Consider the following 22,265-nt stretch of genomic DNA (forward strand, 5'->3'; position numbering starts at 1 on the left):
GAGGATCAGGACACCATTGATACTACCATTCTCCCTGGACATTCCCATGCTGTTCTGATGGGGAGCACTATGGCCAACATGTTGACCATCTTGCTTCATCACTGCCTCATGTGTGTGAATCCGTGAAATGTATATATTTGGTGTCATGTTTTATAGGAATGCCATCACATTTCATCAGCTCCCACACCTCAATTTCATCCTGCTCTGAGAAGATGCTGCAGTGACATTGGAGCTGGGGGCCCTGGTGGTGTGTACTTGCTCCTCAGACCCACGCCCCCCCCCACCCACCGTGGGTGGAGTTTGAGTAGCTAGTAGGTATCTTGGCTCATCCCCACCTCCTGGTCTCTCCACTCCACCCAATACCCAGAATGTTACAGGCTGAGGGTGCAGAGGCCCAGTGAGACCACAAGGTGGGACAACATTCCAGCTATGCCTAATGCCCCCCAGAACAGGTAGGGGAGCGCACTCCCCCACTCCTAGGGGTGGGCTGTGCTGGGCCTGTCCCTGACCCACTGCCTTCCTGTTCTTGGGGTGGGCTTCTGGGCAAACCCTGGGGGCACTGCTCCTCCCTAAGCCTTTCTCGCCTCCTGTTCCCTCGGGCAGAAACAGGGCTGCAGAGGGATAGGAAGGCGCACACCTGGGGTTTCAAGATGTCAGTGGGCGACTTGGCGTACCCCCATCCTGGACACTGCCCCGCATCCACTGTGGCCGGTCTCTGGGTGTGCTACCCCCTCTCCCCAACAGGGCTCATAAGCCTTTTCTGCTGGACTGGAAGGCCCATGGGGCCACGTGGGCAGTGAGCGCACAGATGAACCAGTGTCCAGCTGGTCAGGCACTCAGACCCTGCTCCTTGGCCCCACAGCTGGCTCCACGCCTGAGGCAAGCCCACACGGTGACGTGGTGGCAGATGTGTCTCCCAGTCCTGGTGACACTTCACAAATAGCTCTCTAGCCAGAGCCAACTTGGAAAATTCCAGGGACAAGGAAATTTACCACGGGTTACAAATAGCTGGGCCTTGCCTTGAGCAGGGAGCCCCGCCCATGTGTGGTAAGCAGGTTGAGCAGGAAGGAGGGACTGCCAGGCCCACCACGAGGGAGTCCTTTAATACAGACAGGCAGACAGGGGACACGACTTGGCCCTGCACCTAGAGTGTGGCGGCCCCTCCGCCCCGACCTGGCGTGGCCCCAGTGTGGACGTGGGAGGAGAGGTGGATTTAAAAAACACTGTGGGACCAATTCTTCACGCTTACAGAAAAGGGCAACTTGGGGGGAACAGGCTGCTGGAGAATCTGCACGTGGAGCTGAGTCTGAGCCCAACGGCCAGCAGGAGGGAGCCTGCTGCCCCCCACCCCTCCTGGCCTGCACATGGGTGAGGGCAGGAGCCCACGGAGACCCAAGCTGCACAGAGGGACCAGCCACCCTACATCTATTAGTGTTTCTACACTATGTACACTATTGTGCTTTAGAGCCCCCAACCCCCAGCCTCAGCCTGAAGCCCCTGCCATAGTGGGCTGGGCGAGACTAGGCCCCAGAACAGAGTAACCCACTCTTTGCTGGCCTAGGGCCAAATGGGTCATTGAAACAGAAAGGTCAACGCTGGACAAGATGCAGGCTGGTGGGAGCAGGCGGGGTGGGGGGGCCTGGGTGAGGCTGGAGTTCAGGGGTGGTGGGTATGCATGAACCAGGCAGGGCTGGACAAGCATGGGCTGGTACAGATGGGGGCAGGGCTGGGCATCTCCTCAAAAACAGTTCTGCAGCTGCAAACTGGGCCAGGGAGAACCCTGCCCCAGGGCTCCCCTCCCAGCCAGTGCAGTTCGGCCTCCAGCAGCCAGGTGTCAGGGGTGGGTCCCAGCTCCAGGTGTACACGTGGGGAGGGCCGCTGGTGTCAGGTGAGGCTGGGCTGGAAAGAATGGTGCGAGACATTGGTGGGCATGTCCCTGCCAGCCAGGTGGTCGACAGATAGGATCAGTTGTTCTCGAAGAGAGAAAGCAGGTCATCGTTGCTGTTCGTGGGGAGGTCGGGTGGGCCCAGGTAGGACAGCAGCTCATCGGGGTTAGTCAGTTCTGGAAGCAGCTGGGGACAAAGCAAACCTGATAGCAGCTCTGGCCTCAGACCTGCCACATCATCCCAATCGGGTCCCCAGGCCCAGCCGGGAAGTGGGGTGCCCCCCCCCCCCGCCAGCCTCCAACACAGGCTAGCACCAGAGCCCCTCAGTCTGCTCCTCACAGGGCCTCTTCCTGCCAAAGACTGCTCTGCAACCAGGAATCACTTGTGTTAAGCTGTCCAAGGACAACATGGGACACCCCAGCCCGTGAGGGGTCCTGAACACGAACAGCATGAATGCAGAAGGTGGAATTTTCTGCTTTGAGCTGTGCTTTCCACATTTTTTCACGTTGAACTTTGTATTCATTTATCAGGATGGAGGGACAATCACCTGTCTTTTATGCACTGGTTCTGGCTCGCACACCACCTGTGAGTCAGACAAGTCAAGTCAGACCCTAAGGCCGGTGTCATTGGCCATAAGCCAAGTCTTCCCGGGGACTCTGCATGTGCCACGTTGGCGCACAGGTCCCGAGAACCAGGTGCCTGGACACAATCACCCCATAGCTACTCTGGACACCTGACACTCAACAAAAATGCTGGCATCACCCAACCAGCTCTCCCCAAGTCTGGAAGCCATGGAGGAGTCACTGTCTTTGCTTCTATGAAGTGCACGGACCCTGGGGACAACAGATAAGCACCCCCGAGCCCCAGCTCCAAGTGCTCCCCAGCACAGGGCCCAGTACTCACGTCCAGAGCCGGTTCCGGGGCCTCCCCTGCCCCAGACATGGGGGCCCCCATCATGCCTGTGGCAGCACTGAAGGCCAGCTCGCTGAGAGGCCCCGAGTTCACTGGGCCCAGAGCTGGCCGGGATGCTGGGGGAGGGTTTGGATGATGCAGCTGGGGCCCTGGGGGGCCTCCAAGGTTAGGGGTGTGCAGCCCCGGGGGCCCGGGGTTATGGGCTGGGTCCAGGTGACCTGCTGGTGCCATCTGAGGAGGAGAGAATAACCTAGTAAAACAGCTCGAGGGCTCCCTGGGGGGACACCTCCACAGCCCCTCGACTTGACACTGACCTGGCCTGGGAGGCAGGGGCCGGGCTTCTCTGGCGTAAGGAGGTTGCTGGGAATGTCGGATTGGTAGGAGACAGGCGGAGGCCCTGGGGTGAGCTCAGTCAGGGTTGGGGTGCTGGGTGTGGTGGGTGGGAAGGATTCGGGGAAGGTCCCGGGTCCCAGGAAGCTGGAACCTGAGAGAGGAGAGCCAGATCCAGGTGAGGGCAGGGGGCTCATGCTGGCTGAGCCACGAGGGCAGACTGGCCACAGCACGGGTGGGACTCACTGCGCTCGCCCAGAGGATGCTGGCCTTTATGGAAGTTGCTACTTGGGAAAGGGCATTTCTTCTCGTTGTTGCTGGGGGAAGTGGTCATGACACTGCCAGGAGGCTGCGAGGGGACAGGAATGGGACCCACCACACCCAGATACTCCCACCCGCAGGGCTGGATGGGGCTGGTCTGGAAGTGTGCCAACACAGACCTCTGTTCCAAACCTCTGGGGAGGTGGGCACAGCCATAGCCTGGGCCCCGCTGCCCATCCCCCACAACCAGCTGGGCATCTGTACCCCCAAGTCCCCAACCAGGCCCCCAGGCTTGCGGACCTCAGAGCAACGTGTTCACAGGCGGCAGGCTGGTGGGAGAGGCTGGATCATCGCCCAGGGCCCTAATTTTCCAGGGCGAGTCCCCTGTACTCACCCTGGCTAGGGTAGTCGCCAGGGGCCGGGGCTGAGGCGGGTTGCAGGGGGGTGAAGGGTGCGGCACCCGGGCCCAGGGCGGCGATCATCTCCATCACGCTGGGCATGAGCATGTGGGCAGGGCTCACAGTGCGGCAGCGCTTCAGCACCGGCCCATCTGGCTCTTCCTTGACGTGTAAGTCAGGCTTCACCGGGACTGGCTTCCAGCTGCACGTGGGGTCGATGGTGATCTCCTCGTAGTCAGAGCTGGGTGGGGACAGTGGGGCTGGTTACCAGCTGCCCTGCAGCCTCTCCCGGCCCTGCACTGTTCCTAGGCCGACCTTCCACTCAAATGGTTGTGGCTGCCCAGCACACTCCACGTGGCTGTGGCATGCAGGTGGACATGGATTCTGTCCACGGCCTGGAGCCGAGCCTGCTCCATGCTGAGTCAGCACGGGGTGTCTCCGCGCCTGTCCCAGGGCTGCCCTCTGGGGCTGCAGGAAAGCAGACTTACTTCTGAATGTAAATGAGGATGCCCAGCATGTACTGGTCCACCTCCAGGCCCTCCAGCAACGCCGTCTTGCTGTAGGAAACCAAGGGGACACAGCTCAGAAGGCTGGCCCGACCTCACCTAGGGCACGGGCCCCGTCACATCTCCGACCCCTATGTGAAGTGACCCTGTGTGAGGTCGCTACCTCGAGCAGCACCAACCTTCCAGGCCTGTACTGTTAGCCCCACATCTGGGGCAGGCACTTCTCAGTGCTGATGGAAGGAAACGACTGTTAATAGTCCCTGAGGACGTGCCACCCACCCCCAGAGCCACGGGGACCGTCTCTGACACACTCACTTGCACACAGGGCACCTCCAGGTCCCTCGCTCACAGTTAAGCTGTAAATAGGACTCCAGGTCAAAGCACTGCAGAGAAAGGGGAGACAGTTACTCACACTGGGGCTGGGGGTAACCCGGCCCTGCAGTTCCAGGGACGTAGGGCTTATTTACTGCATGTTTGAGAAGGCGCATGTGCCCGGCTTTCACCGTGGCACCATCCTCATGTAAGAGATAGGATGCCTACAGAGCCCTCATGGGAATGACATGTGGCCAAAGCAAGAACTGGCCAACCCGTGCTGATAGGGAACAACCTCCAGGACATGGTGTGGAAGAAAAACATGACGTACAGCGATGGGTATACTGCTTATGTAACCAAAAGGTGGGGAGTGAGGGGGAGGGTGCGGGTACTTGTCTACCCAGTGCTTCTGCAGAAAGAACCTAAGGTGCTGCTCCTGGGGGCAAGGCAGGGAGCAGACTGTGCCCTGCATCCCCGATGCTGTTTGAAATCGGAGCCCCAGGACTTCCCTGGTGGCCCAGGTGGGTCCATGCTCCCAATGCAGGGGGCCTGGGTTTATTCCCGGTCAGGGAACTCTATCTCACATGCTGCAACTAAGAGTTCACATGCCGCAACTAAAGATTCTGCCCATAGTAACTGAAAGATCCTACATGGCCGCAACAAAGACTGAAGATCTGCACGCCACAACCAAGACGCAGTGCAGCCAAGTAAGTAAGTAAAAGAGCAAATAAGTAAAATACAATGAAGTCCCAAGAACCCAGTAAAATGGCTGTTACACTTAGGATAATATTAGAAGAAACAAAAACCCAGCCTGAGAGAAGAGGGCAGGGGAGCCAGGCTGCCCGTCCACTGACTGGCCTGCCCTGCCACCCACCAGCCGAGGTGCTCAGAGGCCACATCCGCCAAAAACAGTTAAACGGCAGCAAAAGCTTTGACAAAGCGCTGTGGTGACCACACACCTGTATGTGGCGACAGTCGTGGCCCCGGGCAGGGAGCTGGATCCTGCGGAAGGTGATGGGGCACTTGAGGGCCACCTTGATGGCCGTCTGCTCCACCCCATCCTCTCCGTTGGGCCCCGGGGTGCCAGGGATGGTTCCGCTGCTGAAATTCCGCTTTACTGACACCAACAGGGGAAAGCAGGATGTGAGCGAGGGCTGCCAAGCGGGACTACGCCACTGCTAGCTCAGCACCTCTGAGGACCATTCTGGGACTGACCGCTACCCTCTGCATGGAGCCCCGACCCAGAGGAGACAGCCTTGTCTAACACGGGGACGTGCCAGGTGTGGCAGTGGCCCCAGCAGAGCTGAGGAGCGCGAGGGCCACTCACTCTTGGTGATGCAGTGCTCGGCGGGCAGGAGGCGCTTCTTGAGGAGGCCCTGCAGCACTGAGCGGACGGATGGCCGATGCACCAGCTGCAGCACGAAGAGGTGGGACTGCAACGGGAGGGATGTGGTCAGCGAGGTGCGGCCCAGGGAGGCTCGTGCTGGCCCACTCTCCTCTCACAGCTAATGCACAGGCAGGCTACTGCCGCGCCTCCCCGGGCAGTCAGGAGCCCACACCCACACCTATCGGTAAAGCTCACAGTGTATCCGCACCAGTATTCAACCATGGCCTCTCTGTTGAAACACAATTATTCGAGAGGCCCCTGAGTGCACCCTGTCTGCAGCATCCACTGGTATCCTATGCTGGGTCCACGTGATACCCCAGGCCCACAGGGCCGCATTAGGGCTGCCTTGCCTCCGCTCCCTCCCACCTAAGCTGATCAGAGCTGTGCATCTAAGTGCCTCTTCTAGTGCTGGATCTGGAGCTGCCGGAACCCAGATGACTCCTTAACAAGAATTCAGGGTCAGCTGGGACTCGGGACTTTGTGAGCTTCTTCCAGGAAAGAGGCAAGCTTAGTTTGCTTCTCTTACATAATTAACATTTGATGCTTACATGAGCATCAAATCTAGTTACTGAACCTAACCAGAAAGCTGCCAGGACATTTTTAACTGAGACCCTTTTCTCAAAGGCCTATCACGGGAAGGAAGAGAGCCAGTGCCATCTTCTTCAGTGATGATGGCCCCATCCTGCCCTGCTATGGGCACTCACACAGCAGCAGGCGGTGACAGTGATCTGGATGGTGTTGCGGCCCGGCTGGCACACGTGCTTCAGGTAGAGGGGCTTGTGGGAGGTCTTGTTGTCACCGCGCTCGATGGTGAGCGGGGTGGCATTGACGCTGACCTGCACGGAGGCCGGCCAGTTGGTGTTCATCTGCCGGTCCTCGTGGTGGTAGCACTTGAACTGCAGTTCCAAGTCAGGCCTGCATGGGGAGGACGGACGCTGAGAGTCAGGGGGCGGCAGGTGGGGCCGCGAGCCGTGGGGCAGGCGTCCGCTCACCTCAGCATCAGGGTCTTGTAGACGGAGTCTCGGAGCTGGAAGGCATGGTTGCTCACCGCCAGATTGTGCTGCAGGCGGAAGGGCTCCAGGACAACCCCGTCCCGCACGGGGAAGGTCAGCCGCAGCTCGTCACAGGGGCCGCTGCCTGGAAGTAGGCCACGCAGGTGTGAGCAGGCCACCGGCCCTTGATGGCAACCAGGCCAGGCCTGCCCCTTCCCGCATCGTGGGGTCCATGGTAGAGGGGAGTGTGGCCCCTCCTCCCCTTCCATGGGGCTGGGGCTTAGGACAGCATCTCTCTTAGGACTCTGGGCTCGGCCTTCACCTCCAATGGCAACAGGATCTTGGTGTCCTGCTATTCTTCCCTGCCTCAGTCGCCTAGCCCAATGATCCCTGCATCATGACTCTAAGAGAACACGCTCCCCACCCAAAAAGGTGGTGCTTCTGGTGCTTTCAGAGGGAGCAGGAGGCAGAAGGGGTGTCAACGGGCCACCTGCTACCACCCTGGTGCTCAAGTCAGGGTTTTAAGACCCCAACTGCTGCTGCTGCTGCTGCGGTGGTCTCCCAGATATCAGGAGTGGGCTTCTGGGGGCCCATACATACCCTGGAACCATACCCAAAACTTTGGGTGTATGGCTATTTTTCTAGAGGTGATCTACACCTCGAATAGATTTGCAAAGAGTTCCATTAACAGAAAATAAAGGTGAAGCCTTCCCCTCACCCCTCAAGTTCCCTGGAGGACTCTCCAGAGCCCCCTGCCCACCTGTCCTGAGAGCAGACCTCAACTCACCGGGCGGCGATGGATGTAAGTTGCTCACATTGGGCTTGAGGTCAGGCAGGAAGGGAGACTTGACCTCCTGGCTGGTAGACATGTAGGGGATGCTGCTGCCGGGGGTCATGGGTGGTGTGGGGCTCCCAGGCAGTGGGGAGCTGGGGTAGCCAGGGATGGAACGAGCGGGCTGTGGGGTGGAGCAAACAGCGGAGGTGGACTAGTAAGGGGGTGCTTGTTCCTGGAGCACCCGCTGGGAACAGTCAGGCCAGGGATGGGCAGGGGACAGCCCCAGGGGGCCTTGGTTGGGCCTCCACATGTTCTCCTGCCTGAGTGCCCTCTCTCCCTGCACCCACCCTGTGAGCCTCCCGCCCACTTGCCCATCTGGCCATACCCCACTCAGGCCAGGCTGGCTGTAGCTGATGCTGCCCCCGTTGAAGCTGGCACCCTGCCCGTTGAACTGTTCTGCAGGCTGCAGGAGAGAAAACCGCGTGTGCCTGGGGCTGCTGCCTGCCTCTGAGCAGGGCCTGGAACTGATCCTAGGAGAGGGCTGGGGACAAGAGGACTTGGCACATGCATGGGTGGGTGTTGGCCTCTTTTCTTCTTTATACATTTTTTGGGTTTTCCAAATAGTCTACAGGGAGCACACACAGATTTCATAATTTACAGAGTCACCACTACAGAAAAAGAGCTGACCCCACACATCAAAGGGATTTACAGGGAAGCCACAGAGGCTGAAAGGACATAGGTACTCACATCTCCTCACCCTTCTCCAGCAGCACCTCTATCACTCAGGCCCTTCCTGACCCCTCTGGCCTGTCCCCTCGCTGGGCTACTTGGCAGCAAGCAAAGGGAATAGGGATACTTTTCCCTCAAGCGGCTTGGTACTTGCCTGATACTCCCTGGTACTCCCTATACCGTATCTCATGGTGCAGGAGCCTCTCACAGAGGCTCCTTTCAAACCTGAATGTCTATCCTGGAAGCTGCCCGACACTGGTCAGGACCCCTGTGAAGCTTGTGGCTGCCTGGCCACATGAGCACTCCGGGGCCCACTCCCCAGCCAGCCCTGGCTGCTTCAAGGTCTGTCTGTGTCCCACAGTGCTGGGCGCGGGGCCGGCTGGGGTCGCAGAGGCCGGGGTGAGCCGGCCCTACCTTGTAGTGTGGTCCCGCAGGGCTGGCGGTGGACAGGGACGGGCTTGTGCCCTGCTGCAGGGGCAGCCTGTGCCCGGGGTAGGAGGATGGAGCAGGGGGCTGCCCGGGGCCAGGTGCGTACTGGGTGGCAGCAGGTGTATACTGGCCTCCTGGCAGGTACTGCTGCCCAGGGTACACCTGAAGAAGGAAAGAGGCAAAATGCCAAGAAGAGGTGTTGGGGAAGCCGATTCCCACCAAGGGACGGCGGTGTCCCTCATCAGGCAAGGCCAGTTCTCTCACACACAACGCCTCTGATGGCCCTCGTGGGGAGGGAAGCCCAGCTACTCACCTCGCCTGAGTAGGCTCTCTTGACACCCTGTCGGGGCAGTGGCTGGGCCTGGGGGGGGCCCGGGTACCCTTGCTGGGGCAGGCGCTGCCCTGCATAGAGGGGCGCCATGCCCGCTGCCCGGGTGGGGTTCATGCCCATGGGGCTCATGCTGGAGGGGCCCATCAGCCCTCCCACGCTGGCCGGGTTCATGCTGCTGGGCACGCTGGGCCCTCGGGGACCACCGTGCTGCAAGAACTGGCTGTTAAAAGACTGTCCAGCCCCCATCTGGGAAAAGAAGACAAGAACCATCCAGACCTTACCCACCAATGTGGGCGCCACCCCCAAGCCCACCCCTTGCAGGCAGGCTGTCCCCAGCCCAGGTCCTCTCCCCTCAGCTCCCCACTCCCTTCCTGTCTCATCTCCATTAGCCCTGGAACACGGCCTGCGTGCCCCCAAATCCTCCACCCTGGTTGCCTGACAGGCCCGTCTTCTGGGCCAGCACACATGGGCCACACAGGAGGAGCAGCGGGGCCTCACCGCTCCGTACTGGCTCAGCTCCTGACTCTGCTTCTCCTGGAGGGCGGCCACGGTGGCGGTGGCTGTGGCGGTGGCCGTGGCAGCGGCAGCAGCCACTGCAGCAGCCGCCGCTGCTTGAGTGAAGTCGGTGGATGGCCGTGCGGCGTGTGAGGGGAGGCCCAGGCCCCCTGGACCCCCTGGGCCGCCCGCATACCTGCAAGAGACAGAAGGCTCGGCTCTGAGGCACTTCCCTGGCCTCTCCTGGGGGGCACACGGGACCTATAGGGAGCCCCATTCTTTCCCAGACACCCCATCATTAGCTCCGGAGCTGACACGAGCAGCAGAGTCACAGTAACTCCTGAGCACACAGTTCCCTGGTGCCCACCAAGCAAGAAGCATCGCCCCCCAGAGGGCTCCTGGCACGCCTGCCAGGGGAGGAGGGCCCTGCTTACCCGGTAGTGAAGCCAGGGCCCCCGGGGTAGCCCCCGCGGCCATACACCCCTTGTGGCACGTAGCCCTTGCTGGCACCACCCTCACCGAACGCCTGCTGTCCGAGGCACTGTGGGGAGCTCAGCGCGGAGCTGCCGCCTGCCATGCCGGGCATCACGGAGCTGCTGGGGGGGCTCCCTGCAGGGCCCATGGGGTTCCCCAAAACCTACAAGGAACCGAGAATCACTAAAGGAGACCATGCAAACAACCTGCTTTGTGCAGTGGTTCTAAAGCGCTGGAAAGAAGAGGCCTGGCAGGTGAGGAGGTGGAGGTGGGGACAGAGGGGAGGCGTGGTCCAGAGGGGTGGTGGGGAGCTGTGCACAGGTGGGGGTGTGGAGGCCAGGATCCCATGCCATGCATGGAAGAGCTACTCTCTGAGAATGTGGGAGACTCAGGAAGCCCTAGCTCCACGCCTCCAAGACCTGAGCTGGGCGGTGACGCCTTCCAGGGTGGGGCCAGGGCTGGGCTCACCTGGCTCTGTGCTGCGTTGCCGACTCCCCACACGGTTGTGACCACAGATAGCGATCCTGCTGGCTGAGTGGCACTCTGTTGCCAAGGCACCGCCTCATATGCGAATGGACCATCACTGCACAGAGAGGCACAGGTGGGGAGCCTGGGTCAGGAGGCCTCCAGTGCTGAGAACCCCACCGAGGAGGATCTGAAGGCTGAGAGCAGCAGGGTCCCACTCCACCACCACCCTCCCACGTCCTGAGGCCTGAAAGGGGAGGGCAGCCGGAGCCCCCACTCACCTGTGTGGTGCGGGGGGCAGGGCAGGTTTCATGGGGTTCATGGGGTTCATTGGCTTGGGAACAGCCTGAAGGCCAGGTCTGCGGGAGACAGGAAGCGGCCCTCACCGGTGCTCACGTGAGACTCGGCTGCTCTGGCTGCAGGGACAAGGGGGACAAAAGTGCATGGAGACACACCTGGGAGAACCAAGTCCTGTCCTGCCTCTGCTCTCACGGATGGAAAGTAGGGAGGGTGAAGGGGACCTGGGGGCCCATTGGGCGTGCGGGTGGGAGGTCAGGCCACCCTGGCATTGGCCCAACCTTACACTGCCCACCCTAGCAAACCTCTGCTCACCCCACCTCCCCTACATCTAGCCCAGAAGCCAGCATTAGCCTTTGCTGGTCAGGCCCTGCCACCAAGAGCCCCTGGAATACCTTTGGAAGATGGAAGGCGGCTTTCTGATCCCCAAAACCTTCCACATTCCCCCTCCCTACATGAAGGCGTGGATACACATAAAAGCCAGGGAGCATTCAGGACCCAACTGCCAGAATCCACCCCGGCCCCTCTGCTCCAACCACACACAAGGTCCCAGGGTGGAGGGCAAAGCCAGAAGCACATAGGGAGCCACCATGAGGCACTGCCCTGCCCCACGGTGGGCAGGCCGTCCAGATGCCAGAGTCACAGGGTCAGCTATCCTCCAGCCAGACTGGGGGGTGGGGGTGTGTGTGTATGGGACGCCTGCTGGAACTCAGGGTGGGGTCAGCAGCTCATCCTTGGCTGGCAGCCCCCACCCCGGGGCAGCAGAAGGGTGACATGTGCCCACTCCCTCGTTCTGAGGCCAAGGGGGCTGCCAGGGGCAGACCTAACCGCTACAGATCGCCTAACGTCCAGGGTGATGATGCAACAAAGCAGGGCCACACACAGTGCAGTGGGCAGAGGGCTGGTGGCGACCCTGTGGAGACACAGTGGACACTCATGGAGCTTGTGTGCCGATGCTGGAAAGGGGGGATGCTTCCCCCCACAGTGTGGGGCCAGCTCTCTTCCACTTGGCGCCTCAGAAAACCAGCGAGACAGTGGTCGGCTTCTCCTCCAGGCTGCCAACGCCTTCAGACACCGCTGCAAGCAAACCCTTCACCTACCAGGCCGAGGGCCCTTGCTGGCACTCCCAGGGCCACTTTCCACACACACCTCCACTTAGCCTAACCACCGTGGCCATGGTTCTCAAGGGGTCTCAGCCTCCTCCTCAGAACTCATATTGCCTCCCTCTGGCTCAGGAGTGAGAGGGCAGCCCTGGGACTACTTAAGTCCAGAGCTCACACTCCATCAGGACCTCACGGACAGGGCAGCCCCAGGGGAGGCAGGGTTACAATCACATCCTGTGCAAAATCCGTTCTGAAGGCACCTGGAGCTGGGGCTCCTCCACAGTCTTTCCACAGGACCCCAGAGCAGGTCAAGGAAACAGTGGGGACTATGACTTGGGCCCCAGGCCCCCCACAGAGCACTGGGGAAAGCAGGTTCTGGAACTGGAGCCAGGGCTGGGAGGGGAGGTGATGGATTAGACAAGCAGAGGAAGGAGGCATCTGGTGGGCTTGTCCACCTCACACCTGACCCTGCCCCCCTTCGCTATGCTCCTCCCCAGAGGAGTCAAGCTCCAGACCATGTGACAACCAGGAAGCAGAGGCCAAAAACGCAAGGGGCCGGTGGCTCCAGAAGGCTCAGGGGTCGCTGGACTCGGGCCTGGGAGCCAGAATCACCCAGCCAGGCAGGGGAAGGCTGATTGTCCCCAGGGGCGGCAACCACAAGGATGGTGATGCTGTAATGAGGGATGAGGGGGGCCTCCAAAAGATAGAAACTCCCCCCAGACCTGCTGAGTGGGGCCTGAAGCAATACAGGGGGTTTTCAGGACTTACAACATAGGCAAGCTACTGTAGACTGTGGTGTTGGCAGGGGGATTGACTCAGAGGTCAGTAGAACAAACTAGACAACTCAATAGAGACCCACACAAACATACCCAATGGACAAAGTTTTTGACAAAGATGCAAAAAGGAAGAAAGACAGTATTTTCAACAAATGGTGCCGGACCTATTGGACATGCAAAGGCAAAAGACAAACATAAACAAAAAACTCCCCTAAACTTAGAAATTTACTTGAAGTGGGTCATGGATTTTAAACGTATAGCACAAAATTGTAAGAACTTTCTTAGGTTTGACACCAAAAGCATGATTCATAAAAGGAAAAACTGAAAATTTCTGTTCTGCGAAGGACCCCACAAAGAGGATGAAAAGACAAGCTACAGACTGGAAGAAATATCTGCAAGCCACACATCTGACAAAGGACAAGTATCTAGAATATATAAAGAATTCTCAAAATGCAAAAGTTAAAATTAGAAGACAGGCAAAAGATATGGAGACATTTCACCAAAGAGGATGTACAGATGGCAAACAAACATCCGAAAAGATGTTCACCATCACTGGCCATCAGAGAAATGCAAATTAAAACCACACCGAGGTATCACTACACACCTACCACGATGGCTAAAATAAATAGTGTGATTTCTCTGGTGGTTCAGTGGCTAAGACTCTGCATTCCCAATGCAGGGGGCCTGGGTTGGATCCCTGGTCAGGGAACTAGATTCCACATGCTGCAAAGATCCCACAGGCCACAACTAAGACCTGTCACAGCCAACAACAAAAAAAGTGACACCATCAAATGCTGGCTAGGAGAAACTGGGTCTCTCATGCATGGTTGGTGGGAATATAAAATGGTACAGCCACTCTGAAAAATGATCTGCTAGTTTCCTATAAAACTAAGCATGCAGCCACTAGACAACCAGGGCTTCCCTGGTAGCTCAGGTGGTAAAGAATCCTCCTGCAATGAAGGAGACTTGGGTTTGATCCCTGGGTTGGGAAGATCCTCTGGAGGAAGGCATGGCAACCAGTATTCTTGCCTGGAGAATCCCCATGGACAGAGAAGCCTGGTGAGCTACAGTCAATGGGGTCCAAAGAGTCAGACAAGACTGAGCGACTAAGCACACAGCACACTATACAACCTAGCAACTGTATTCCTGAACATTTTTCTCGGAGAAGTGTAAACCTAGGTTCACACAAAAATCTGTATGTGAATATTTATAGCAGTTTTATTCCTAATAGCCAAAGAATGGAAATGCAGATATCCTTCAGTGATGAAGAGCTAACCAACTGTGAGCCTGGAGGCATAAAAAGGCAGGGCTACTGATACAGGCACCAACCTGCAGGAATCTCCAGAGAACCATGCTGCATGGAAAAAGCCAGTCCCCGAAGGTTACACGTTGTATGGTTCCCTTTACATAACATCCTTGAAATGACAGAATTACACAAATGGAGAGCACACGGGTGGCGGCCAGGGGTTAAACGTGGACAGCAGGGAAGCGAAGCCAGTGGGAATACAGAAGGTGGGCATGGAATATCTGTATCAACTGTATTGATGGAGTTGTACTCTCCTGTGATGTTGTGCTACACTTTTATAAGATGTTACCACTAGGGAAAAGTTACAGAGCTCTCTGTGTCATTTCTTGTAACATCTTAAGAATCTATAATTCTCTCAAACTACAAATTTATTTAATGTACAACCACCACCAGCTCTCTCTCCCCACAGAGATGCCCAGGGCCATCATTTCCCACACTAAAGCTGGCTGGATTGGCCAGGCCCACTTTGCTGTCCCAAAGGGAAGAGCAGGAAGAAGACAGACCCCCCTGGCCCGGGTCAGAGTCCCAGGGGAGGCTGTATTAGTTCACAAGTGCAGCTTCTCCAACGGCGGCTCACCAGAACTCGGCCCCACTTTGAGTTCAGAGGGTGGAGTGAGGCCCAAGACTTGCATTTCCAGTAAGTTTGCAGGTGCTGCTGCTGGTACCACAATTTGAAAGCCCCGGAGAGCTGGGGAGGAGGGGGGACAGGGCAGGTGCAGGGCGGGGGCCCCTGTGGAGGCTGCTGGTCTGGGGCCCAGCACAGCTTCCTACATCACGTGAGTCTGGGGAATTCCACCCCTATGACTTCTCTGCTGTGGACAAGACCACAGACATTTCCAGTTCCCCCCGCCCCCGAGCTTACTGAGCGGGGGCAGTGACTTCCTGCCAAGCTCCTGAACCAAGGCGGCTCTCTTCCCTGACAAGCCCCAAACTCTTCAGGTTGGGGACTGGGGGACCCTCTGCTCCTGACAAAGGGAGAGAGATGTGGTATGAGTGCAGACCCTCCTCCCACCTCCTGGCCGTGAGAGGAAGAGTTAAGAAGGAGCCTGGGTGTGTGCAGGGCCAGGGCCAGCCTCTGGCGGCTTCCTGCTGGTGGGGGGCTTTCCCTGTACATCAACTCTCACTGGAAGCCAGGACCTTGGCAGAAAGCCCTGGCGTGATGTCAGTCTAGAAGGCCACATGGCTTTCTGGGGGTCAGATCACATTTTCCTCCAGTAAAAGAGCTACAGACAACTCACTCCTCACATCCCCCTTTCCCAGGACCTCAGAGCATCTGCACTGCTGTCTCCAAAGGCAGACGTCACCATGGGTCAACCTCTTCTGCCCTCACTCCACGCTCCTTGCCTAGGCACCCAGCAGCAGCACGCCTCGCAACCACCCACCAGACCCCAGGAGGACAGTGCCAACATAGTCATAGAGCAGGGGCTCGCTGCCTTCTCTAGCACAGGGAATCCACAGTTCCCGATGACGGGCCCCAACTAGAGGAACACTGGAGTCAAACAGGCTCAGACGAGGAAAACGAACAGCTCAAGCGTCCCAGGAGGACATAAAAGTGGGGGCTCACATGCTCAAGTGGCTGAAGTCCTGCCCCTCGACTTGGAAGGCCACACACTGACTGGCTGAAGTATTCAGAGTTCATCAAAGGTGCCCAGGAAGGAGCATTGCTCAATGGCACAGGTGTGGGAAATTCCAGAGAACAGCTGAAGGGCTGCCCTGCCCTGAGCCTCAGTTTACAATGTGGAAAATGGGTATGTGGTGGCCACTCTAGGACTAAGAGAGGGGAGGGCACATGACCACCTTAAATCATCAGCCCCAGCTTCCATCCTGGATACAAGGGCTAGTGGACACTCCATGGGGAGGCCTGGCTGCCTCTGGAGATCAGTCCTATGATTGGGAGTCCTCCCCAGGCACAGCCTACCAGTCCTTCTGAATCTGTTATTCATTATCTCACCTTTCTCTTTCCAACCAGGAACCACCCTCCAGGTGTGACAAGTCCCCAAGGCCAGTACTCACTGGGTGAGGTTAAGAATCCTTCTCCTATCCTGTTACCTCTATCTAGCTTCTTCAAGGGAAGCCCTCTGGTTCTAGTGTGACAGGATTTGGTGGGTGAGTCTGTGATCGCCCTATCAACTGTCTTACAGATTGAGTCACATGTTCTGTGTATTTCCCTGTGAAATCTTCTGAGATAATACAAATGACTTAAATACATCACCATGGATATTCTGCAACTATCGGGAAGAGAGTATGGGGAACATGATGTAGGGGAGCAGGTCTAGGGGAGGCAAGAAAGGTTCGGAGGAGCAGGGTAGGGGGAGCAGGGTTGGGGGGAACAGGGCAGCGGGGAGCAGATGGGGGAGGCTAGGGTAGGACATCCCTGGGAAGGAGGGCTGGACACGCTCCCGCCTGAGCTTCAGTATGTCCTGTTGGGAAAACGGTATTTCCACCAAAATCTCGGCTGGGGGGCTGAAAGGTTAGGGTCGCCAGCCCCAGAGCACACCTTCGCGGGTCTCACATCGCGTGCCAATGGCACGCACGGCCCGGAGGGGCCCGAAAGGTGAGCCTTCAGGCCACAGCGCAGAAAGGAGGGAGCGGGGCCAGTTTGGGTGAGGGCCCGTGTGAGGCTCCTGCTCAGACACCTCGGGCGCTTGGACGGATTCCGGCCAGCCCCAACAAAGGCTCAGGTGAGGGGTGGCCTCGGCGCGCAGCGGGCCAGTCGGCCCAGGACCACGACGCACGCGCCGCAGGTGCGGCAGGTGGGCGGCAGGGGCGGCTCCAGCCCCGCCGGGGCCCCGCCGAGGCGATGCAGCCCCGGGCCCGGGAACGCCGCACCTGCCGCCTCCCGCACCTGCCGCACCTGCCGCCCCCGCCGCCCGCACCTGCCCGCCCGGTCCGCTCACCTCCTCGCCGCCCGGCCCGGCCCCTCGCCGCCGCGGCCCCCGGTCCGCGCTGCTCCATGCGCTCAGCCCGCCCTCAGCGCCGCCCGCCGCCCCGGGGCTGCCGCCGCCCGCGCCATCGCGCCGCCGCCCGCTCCGAGGGCACAATGGAGCCGCCGAGTCGCTCATGCATATGCATGACGCCGCGCGCCGGCCCCGCCCCCAGGCCAGAGCAGTGGAGCCCCGAGCCAGCGTTCAGGCGCGAGTGGCCGCGGGCCTGCGCAAGCTAAGGCGGCTGGCCGGCCAGGAGCGGGGAGGGGAGGGAGGACGGGTTGGGGATGATCTAGGCTCCCCGCCCCTTCCACACCTTTCCAGGCGCAGCGTCTGCGGAGTCACCAGCGCTTGCTCTCTGCTCTCCGCCGGGGCGGAGCAGAGGAGGCGGGGCCTGAAAGAGGGCAGATCCAGGAGGAGGGGTGGAACCTGGCGGGTGGGAGGCGGGGCCTGGAAGAGGGCGGAGTCTTGGCGGAGGCTGGGTCTGCGGAGGTGACCCCGTGTCAACGGGCCACTTCTGGGAGATGTCTTGTAGGAAAAACCACGCGGAATCACACAACTCATTCTCTTCACTGTTCTCTCATCTTCCTAGAGTGCGTCCTGTTGAAACATTGTTAGTCACTCGAGTTCTAGCCAGATGAAGCAACCTCTGTGGTCGGTTGGCATCATCATATGCTATTTTCAGTCTTTAAGTTATTCTCGGCTATTATCTACCCTTCCTTTAGGAAGACCACATTCTCCTGATTACCCACATTTTTTTTTACTGTAGTAAAATACAGTAACAAAGTTTACCATCCTAACCAGTTTTAAGTGTACAGTGGTGTTAAGCACATTCCCCACTATCACATATCCATCACCACCCATAGCTTTTTCATCTCCTAAAAGTGACACTTTGTACTCATCAAACAATAGTTCCCCATCCTCCTCCCACCCACATTCTACTTTCTGTCTCTGAATCTGACTCCTCTAGGGATCTGATAGAAGTGGAATCATACAGTATTTGTCCATTTGTGACTGATGTCATGAAAGTCCCTCAGTCATGTCCAGCTGTGACCCCATACTCTCTAAGCCAGAATACCGTAGTGGGTAGCCTTTCCCTTCTCCAGGGGATCTTCCCAACTCAGGGATCGAACACAGGTCTCCCATACTGCAGGTGGATTCTTTACCTGCTGAGCCAAAAGGGAAGCCCAAGAATACTGGAGTGGGTAGCCTATCCCTTGGACAACACGGTGATCAAACGAGTCAATCCTAAAGGATATCAATCCAGAATATTCATTGGAAGGACTGATACTGATTGGAAGCTCCAATACTCTGGGCACCTGGTACAAAGAACTGACTCATGGAAAAGACCCTGATGCTGGGAAAGATTGAAAGCAGGAGGAGAAGGGGAGGACAGAGGATGAGATGGTTGGATGGCATCACTGACTTGATGGACATGAGTTTGAGCAAGCTCCAGAAGTTGGTGATGGACAAGGAGGCCTGGCGTGCTGCAATTCATGGGGTCGCAAAGAATTGAACACGACTGAGTGACTCAGCTGAACTGAACTGAATGTCTCGAAGGTTCATTCACATTGCAGCTTGCATGATTTCTCTCCTTTTAAAGGCTGAACAGTATTTCATTTTTGTGTGTATACCACATTTTGTCTATCCATTCCTCCATTGATGGATGCCTCATAATTAACTTGTAATAATGCTGAAATTTCTTCCCTCAAGGCTACCTGAATTCTGTATCTTTGGAGAACCATTACTTCATTGAACAAATATGGTGGCCTGCTATACCAGGCACTGGGCTCTGAACACTCCAGTGACCATGATAGTAACTCCTCTCCTCCCTGCTCCCACTAGAAGGGACAAAAAGAAAGAAATGACTCACCAGGTAACAATCTGTCCATCAATGTGAGGGTTAGGAAGAAAAATAAAAGAAAAATGGAAGATGGGGGAATGCTGGGAAATAGGTTAAAGAGCAGAGGCAGATTCTCTGGAGAGCTGGCCCCAGAAGAGACCCACATGATGAGGGAGGCACACACCATGGAACATGACCTGCTTCTGCCTCCAGGAGGCTGTAAGTTTGGGGGAGTTACCGGCAAGTTCTGGGAAGAGGCCAGAAATGGCCACAGTAGGGTCCTGAATTAGAACTCTGAAGGCAGATCTGTTACCTCCCCAGTGTAGCAGCCCTAGGAGACGCTGTTTGGTGCCGGTTCCCTTCTGGATAGTGTTTTCATGTTTGACTATACAGATTGTTAGAAGATTCTCCCTTATTTACTGGAAAACATCTGCCTCCCTAAAGTCTTCCTTCTACAACTGTATAAAATGAGAATTTTGCCTTGGAATCTTCTGTTGAAAGATAAACATGCCCAGTTCTTTTCTTTTAAAAAAATATTTATTTTACTCTGCTGGGTCTCAGTTGAGGCACAAGGAGTCTTCCATCTTTGTTGTGAAATGCAGGATCTTTACTTGCAGCATAGGAACTCTTAGTTGTAGCAGGTGGGATCTAGTTCTCTTGAAACCATAGGTTCAAGAGTGGGACTTGAACCTATGTGCTGGGACTCAAACCCATGAGGCCAGTATTTGAACCCAGCCAAAACCCTGCATGGAATTAGAACCCAGCCAAAACCCATGGAACCTGATTTCAGGACCTAATGAAGCTCAGGTTCTTGATGTCTCATTGCAGAAAGAATCCAGTGAGAGACAAAGTGATAGATAAGAAGTGGATTTATTCAGATTCAGAGAGAAGCACACTAGACACACAGAGTTTGTGGGCCATTGCAGAGGGCAAGTGCTGCTGCAAAATGTGGCATAGTTAGTTTTTATGCACTGGGTAATTTCTTATGCTAATGAGTGGGAGGATTATTCCAACTATTTTGGGAAAGAGGTGGGAATTTCCAGGAACTGGGTCACCACCCACTCCTTGGTCTTTTGACAGTGCCTTGGAACTGTCATGATTTAGGTCATACCTGAATGGTCTAGTGGTTTTTCCCACTTTCTTCAATTTAAGTCTGAATTTGGCAATTAGGAGTTCATGATCTGAGCCACAGTCAGCACCCCATCTTGTTTTTGCTGACTGTATACAGCTCCTCCATCTTTGGCTGCAAAGAATATAATCAATCTGATTTCGACGTTGGCCATCTGGTGATGTCCATGTGTAGAGTCTTCTCTTCTGTTGTTGAAAGAGGGCATTTGCTATGACCAGTGCGTTCTCTTGGCAAAACTCTATTAGCCTTTGCCCTGCTTCATTCTGTACTCCAAGGCCAAATTTGCCTGTTAGTCCAGGTGTTTCTTGACTTCCTACTTTTGCATTCCAGTCCCCTATAATGAAAAGGACATCTTTTTTGGGTGTTAGTTCTAAAAGGTCTTGTAGGTTCTTCATAGAACCATTCAACTTCAGCTTCTTCAACATTACTGGTTGGGGCATATACTTGGATTACTATGATACTGAATGGTTTGCCTTGGAGATGAACAGAGATCATTCTGTTGTTTTTGAGACTGCATACAAGTATTGCATTTTGGACTCTCTTGTTGACCATGATGGCTACTCCATTTCTTCTAAGGGATTCCTGCCCACAGTAGTAGATATAATGGTCATCTGAGTTAGATTCACCCATTCCAGTTCATTTTAGTTCACTGATTCCTAGGATGTTGACGTTCACTCTTGCCATCTCCTGTTTGACCACTTCCAATTTGCCTTGATTCATGGACCTAACATTCCAGATTCCTATGCAATACTGCTCTTTACAGCATCGGACCTTGCTTCTATCACCAGTCACATCCACAACTGGGTATTGTGTTTACTTTGGCTCCATCCCTTCATTCTTTCTGGAGTTATTTCTCCACTGATCTCCTGTAGCATATTGGGCACCTACTGACCTGGGGAGTTCATCTTTCAGTGTCATATCTTTTTGCCTTTTCATACTGTTCGTGGGGTTCTCAAGGAAAGAATACTATAGTGGTTTGCCATTCCCTTCTCCAGTGGATCACATTCTGTCAGACCTCTCCACCATGACCCGTCCGTCTGGTGGCCTCACATGGCATAGCTTAGTTTCATTGAGTTAAACAAGGCTGTGGTCCATATGATCAGATTGGCTAGTTGTCTGTGATTGTGGTTTCAGTCTGTCTGCCCTCTGATGCCCCCCCACCTCAGCACCTACCGTTTTACTTGGGTTCCTCTTACCTTGGACATGGGGTATCTCTTCATGGCTGCTCCAGCAAAGCACAAGTGCTGCTCCTGACCTTGGATGTGGGGTAGCTCCTCTCGGCTGCTCCTGTGCCACACAGCCGCCGTCTAGTCAAGGCTATGGTTTTTCCAGTAGTCATGTATGGCTGTGAGAGTTGGACTATAAAGAAAGCTGAGCGAAGAACAACTGATGCTTTTGAACTGTGGTATTGGAGAAGACTCTTGAGAGTCCTTTGGACTGCAAGGACATGAAACCAGACCATCCTAAAGGAAATCAGCCCTGGGTGTTCATTGGAAGGACTGATGCTGAAGCTGAAACTACAATACTTTGGCTACCTGATGTGAAGAGCTGACTCATTTGAAAAGACCCTGATGCTGGGAAAGATTGAGGGAAGGAGGAAAAGGGGACGACAGAGGATGAGATGGTTGGATGGCATCACCGACCCAATGGACATGCGTTGGGGTAAACTCCAGGAGTTGGTGATGGACAGGGAGGCCCTGCATGCTGCGGTTCATGGGGTTGCAAAGAGTCGGACTCAACTGAGCAACTGAACTGAACTGAACTGGAACTGCCATATTGGGAGCTTACCAAACTGGGGAGTTCATCTTTCAGTGTTATATCTTTTTGCCTTTTCATACTGTTCATGGGGTTCTCCAGGCAAGAATAGTTAACTGATTTGCCATTCCCTTCTCCACTGGACCATGTTTTGTCAGAACTCGCCACCATGACCCATCCATCTTGGGTGGCCTTACACAGCATGGCTCATAGTTTCATTGATTAGACAAGGCTGTGGTTCATGTGATCAGTTTGATTAGTTTTCTGTGACTGTGGTTTTCATTTTGTCTGCCCTCTGAAGGATAAGGATAAGAGGCTTATGGGAGCTTCCTGATGGAAGAGACTGAGTGTGGGGGAAACTGGGTCTTGTTCTGATGGGCGGGGCCATCCTCAGTAAATCTTTAATCAAATTTTCTGTAGATGGGCAGGGCTGTGTTTCCTCCCTGTTGT

The 22,265-nt window shown here is 56.2% G+C and overlaps 1 protein-coding gene across 2 annotated transcripts; it reads right to left on the reverse strand.

The window, feature by feature from the left end:
- Positions 1 to 1,081: 1,081 nt before the first annotated feature.
- Positions 1,082 to 17,155, reverse strand: ZMIZ2 (zinc finger MIZ-type containing 2). Of its 2 annotated transcripts, XM_052638337.1 has the most exons (20): positions 17,062 to 17,155; positions 10,964 to 11,098; positions 10,686 to 10,800; positions 10,178 to 10,380; positions 9,747 to 9,939; positions 9,231 to 9,494; positions 8,903 to 9,079; positions 8,145 to 8,222; positions 7,772 to 7,940; positions 6,985 to 7,129; positions 6,697 to 6,907; positions 5,933 to 6,038; positions 5,565 to 5,722; positions 4,609 to 4,676; positions 4,276 to 4,344; positions 3,784 to 4,028; positions 3,113 to 3,282; positions 2,790 to 3,029; positions 2,434 to 2,469; positions 1,082 to 2,072 (listed from the first exon to the last, which is right to left on the reverse strand). In XM_052638337.1, the coding sequence occupies exons 2-20, from the start codon at positions 11,011 to 11,013 to the stop codon at positions 1,965 to 1,967; spliced, it is 2,805 nt and encodes a 934-aa protein (XP_052494297.1). In that variant the 5' UTR covers positions 11,014 to 11,098; positions 17,062 to 17,155; the 3' UTR covers positions 1,082 to 1,964. The 2 variants fall into 2 exon arrangements, with proteins under 2 accessions (XP_052494297.1, XP_052494298.1); XM_052638338.1 differs by lacking the exon at positions 2,434 to 2,469.
- Positions 17,156 to 22,265: the final 5,110 nt, after the last annotated feature.

The sequence above is a fragment of the Budorcas taxicolor genome, chromosome 4, assembly GCF_023091745.1.
Source record: "Budorcas taxicolor isolate Tak-1 chromosome 4, Takin1.1, whole genome shotgun sequence".
NCBI lineage: Eukaryota > Metazoa > Chordata > Mammalia > Artiodactyla > Bovidae > Budorcas > Budorcas taxicolor.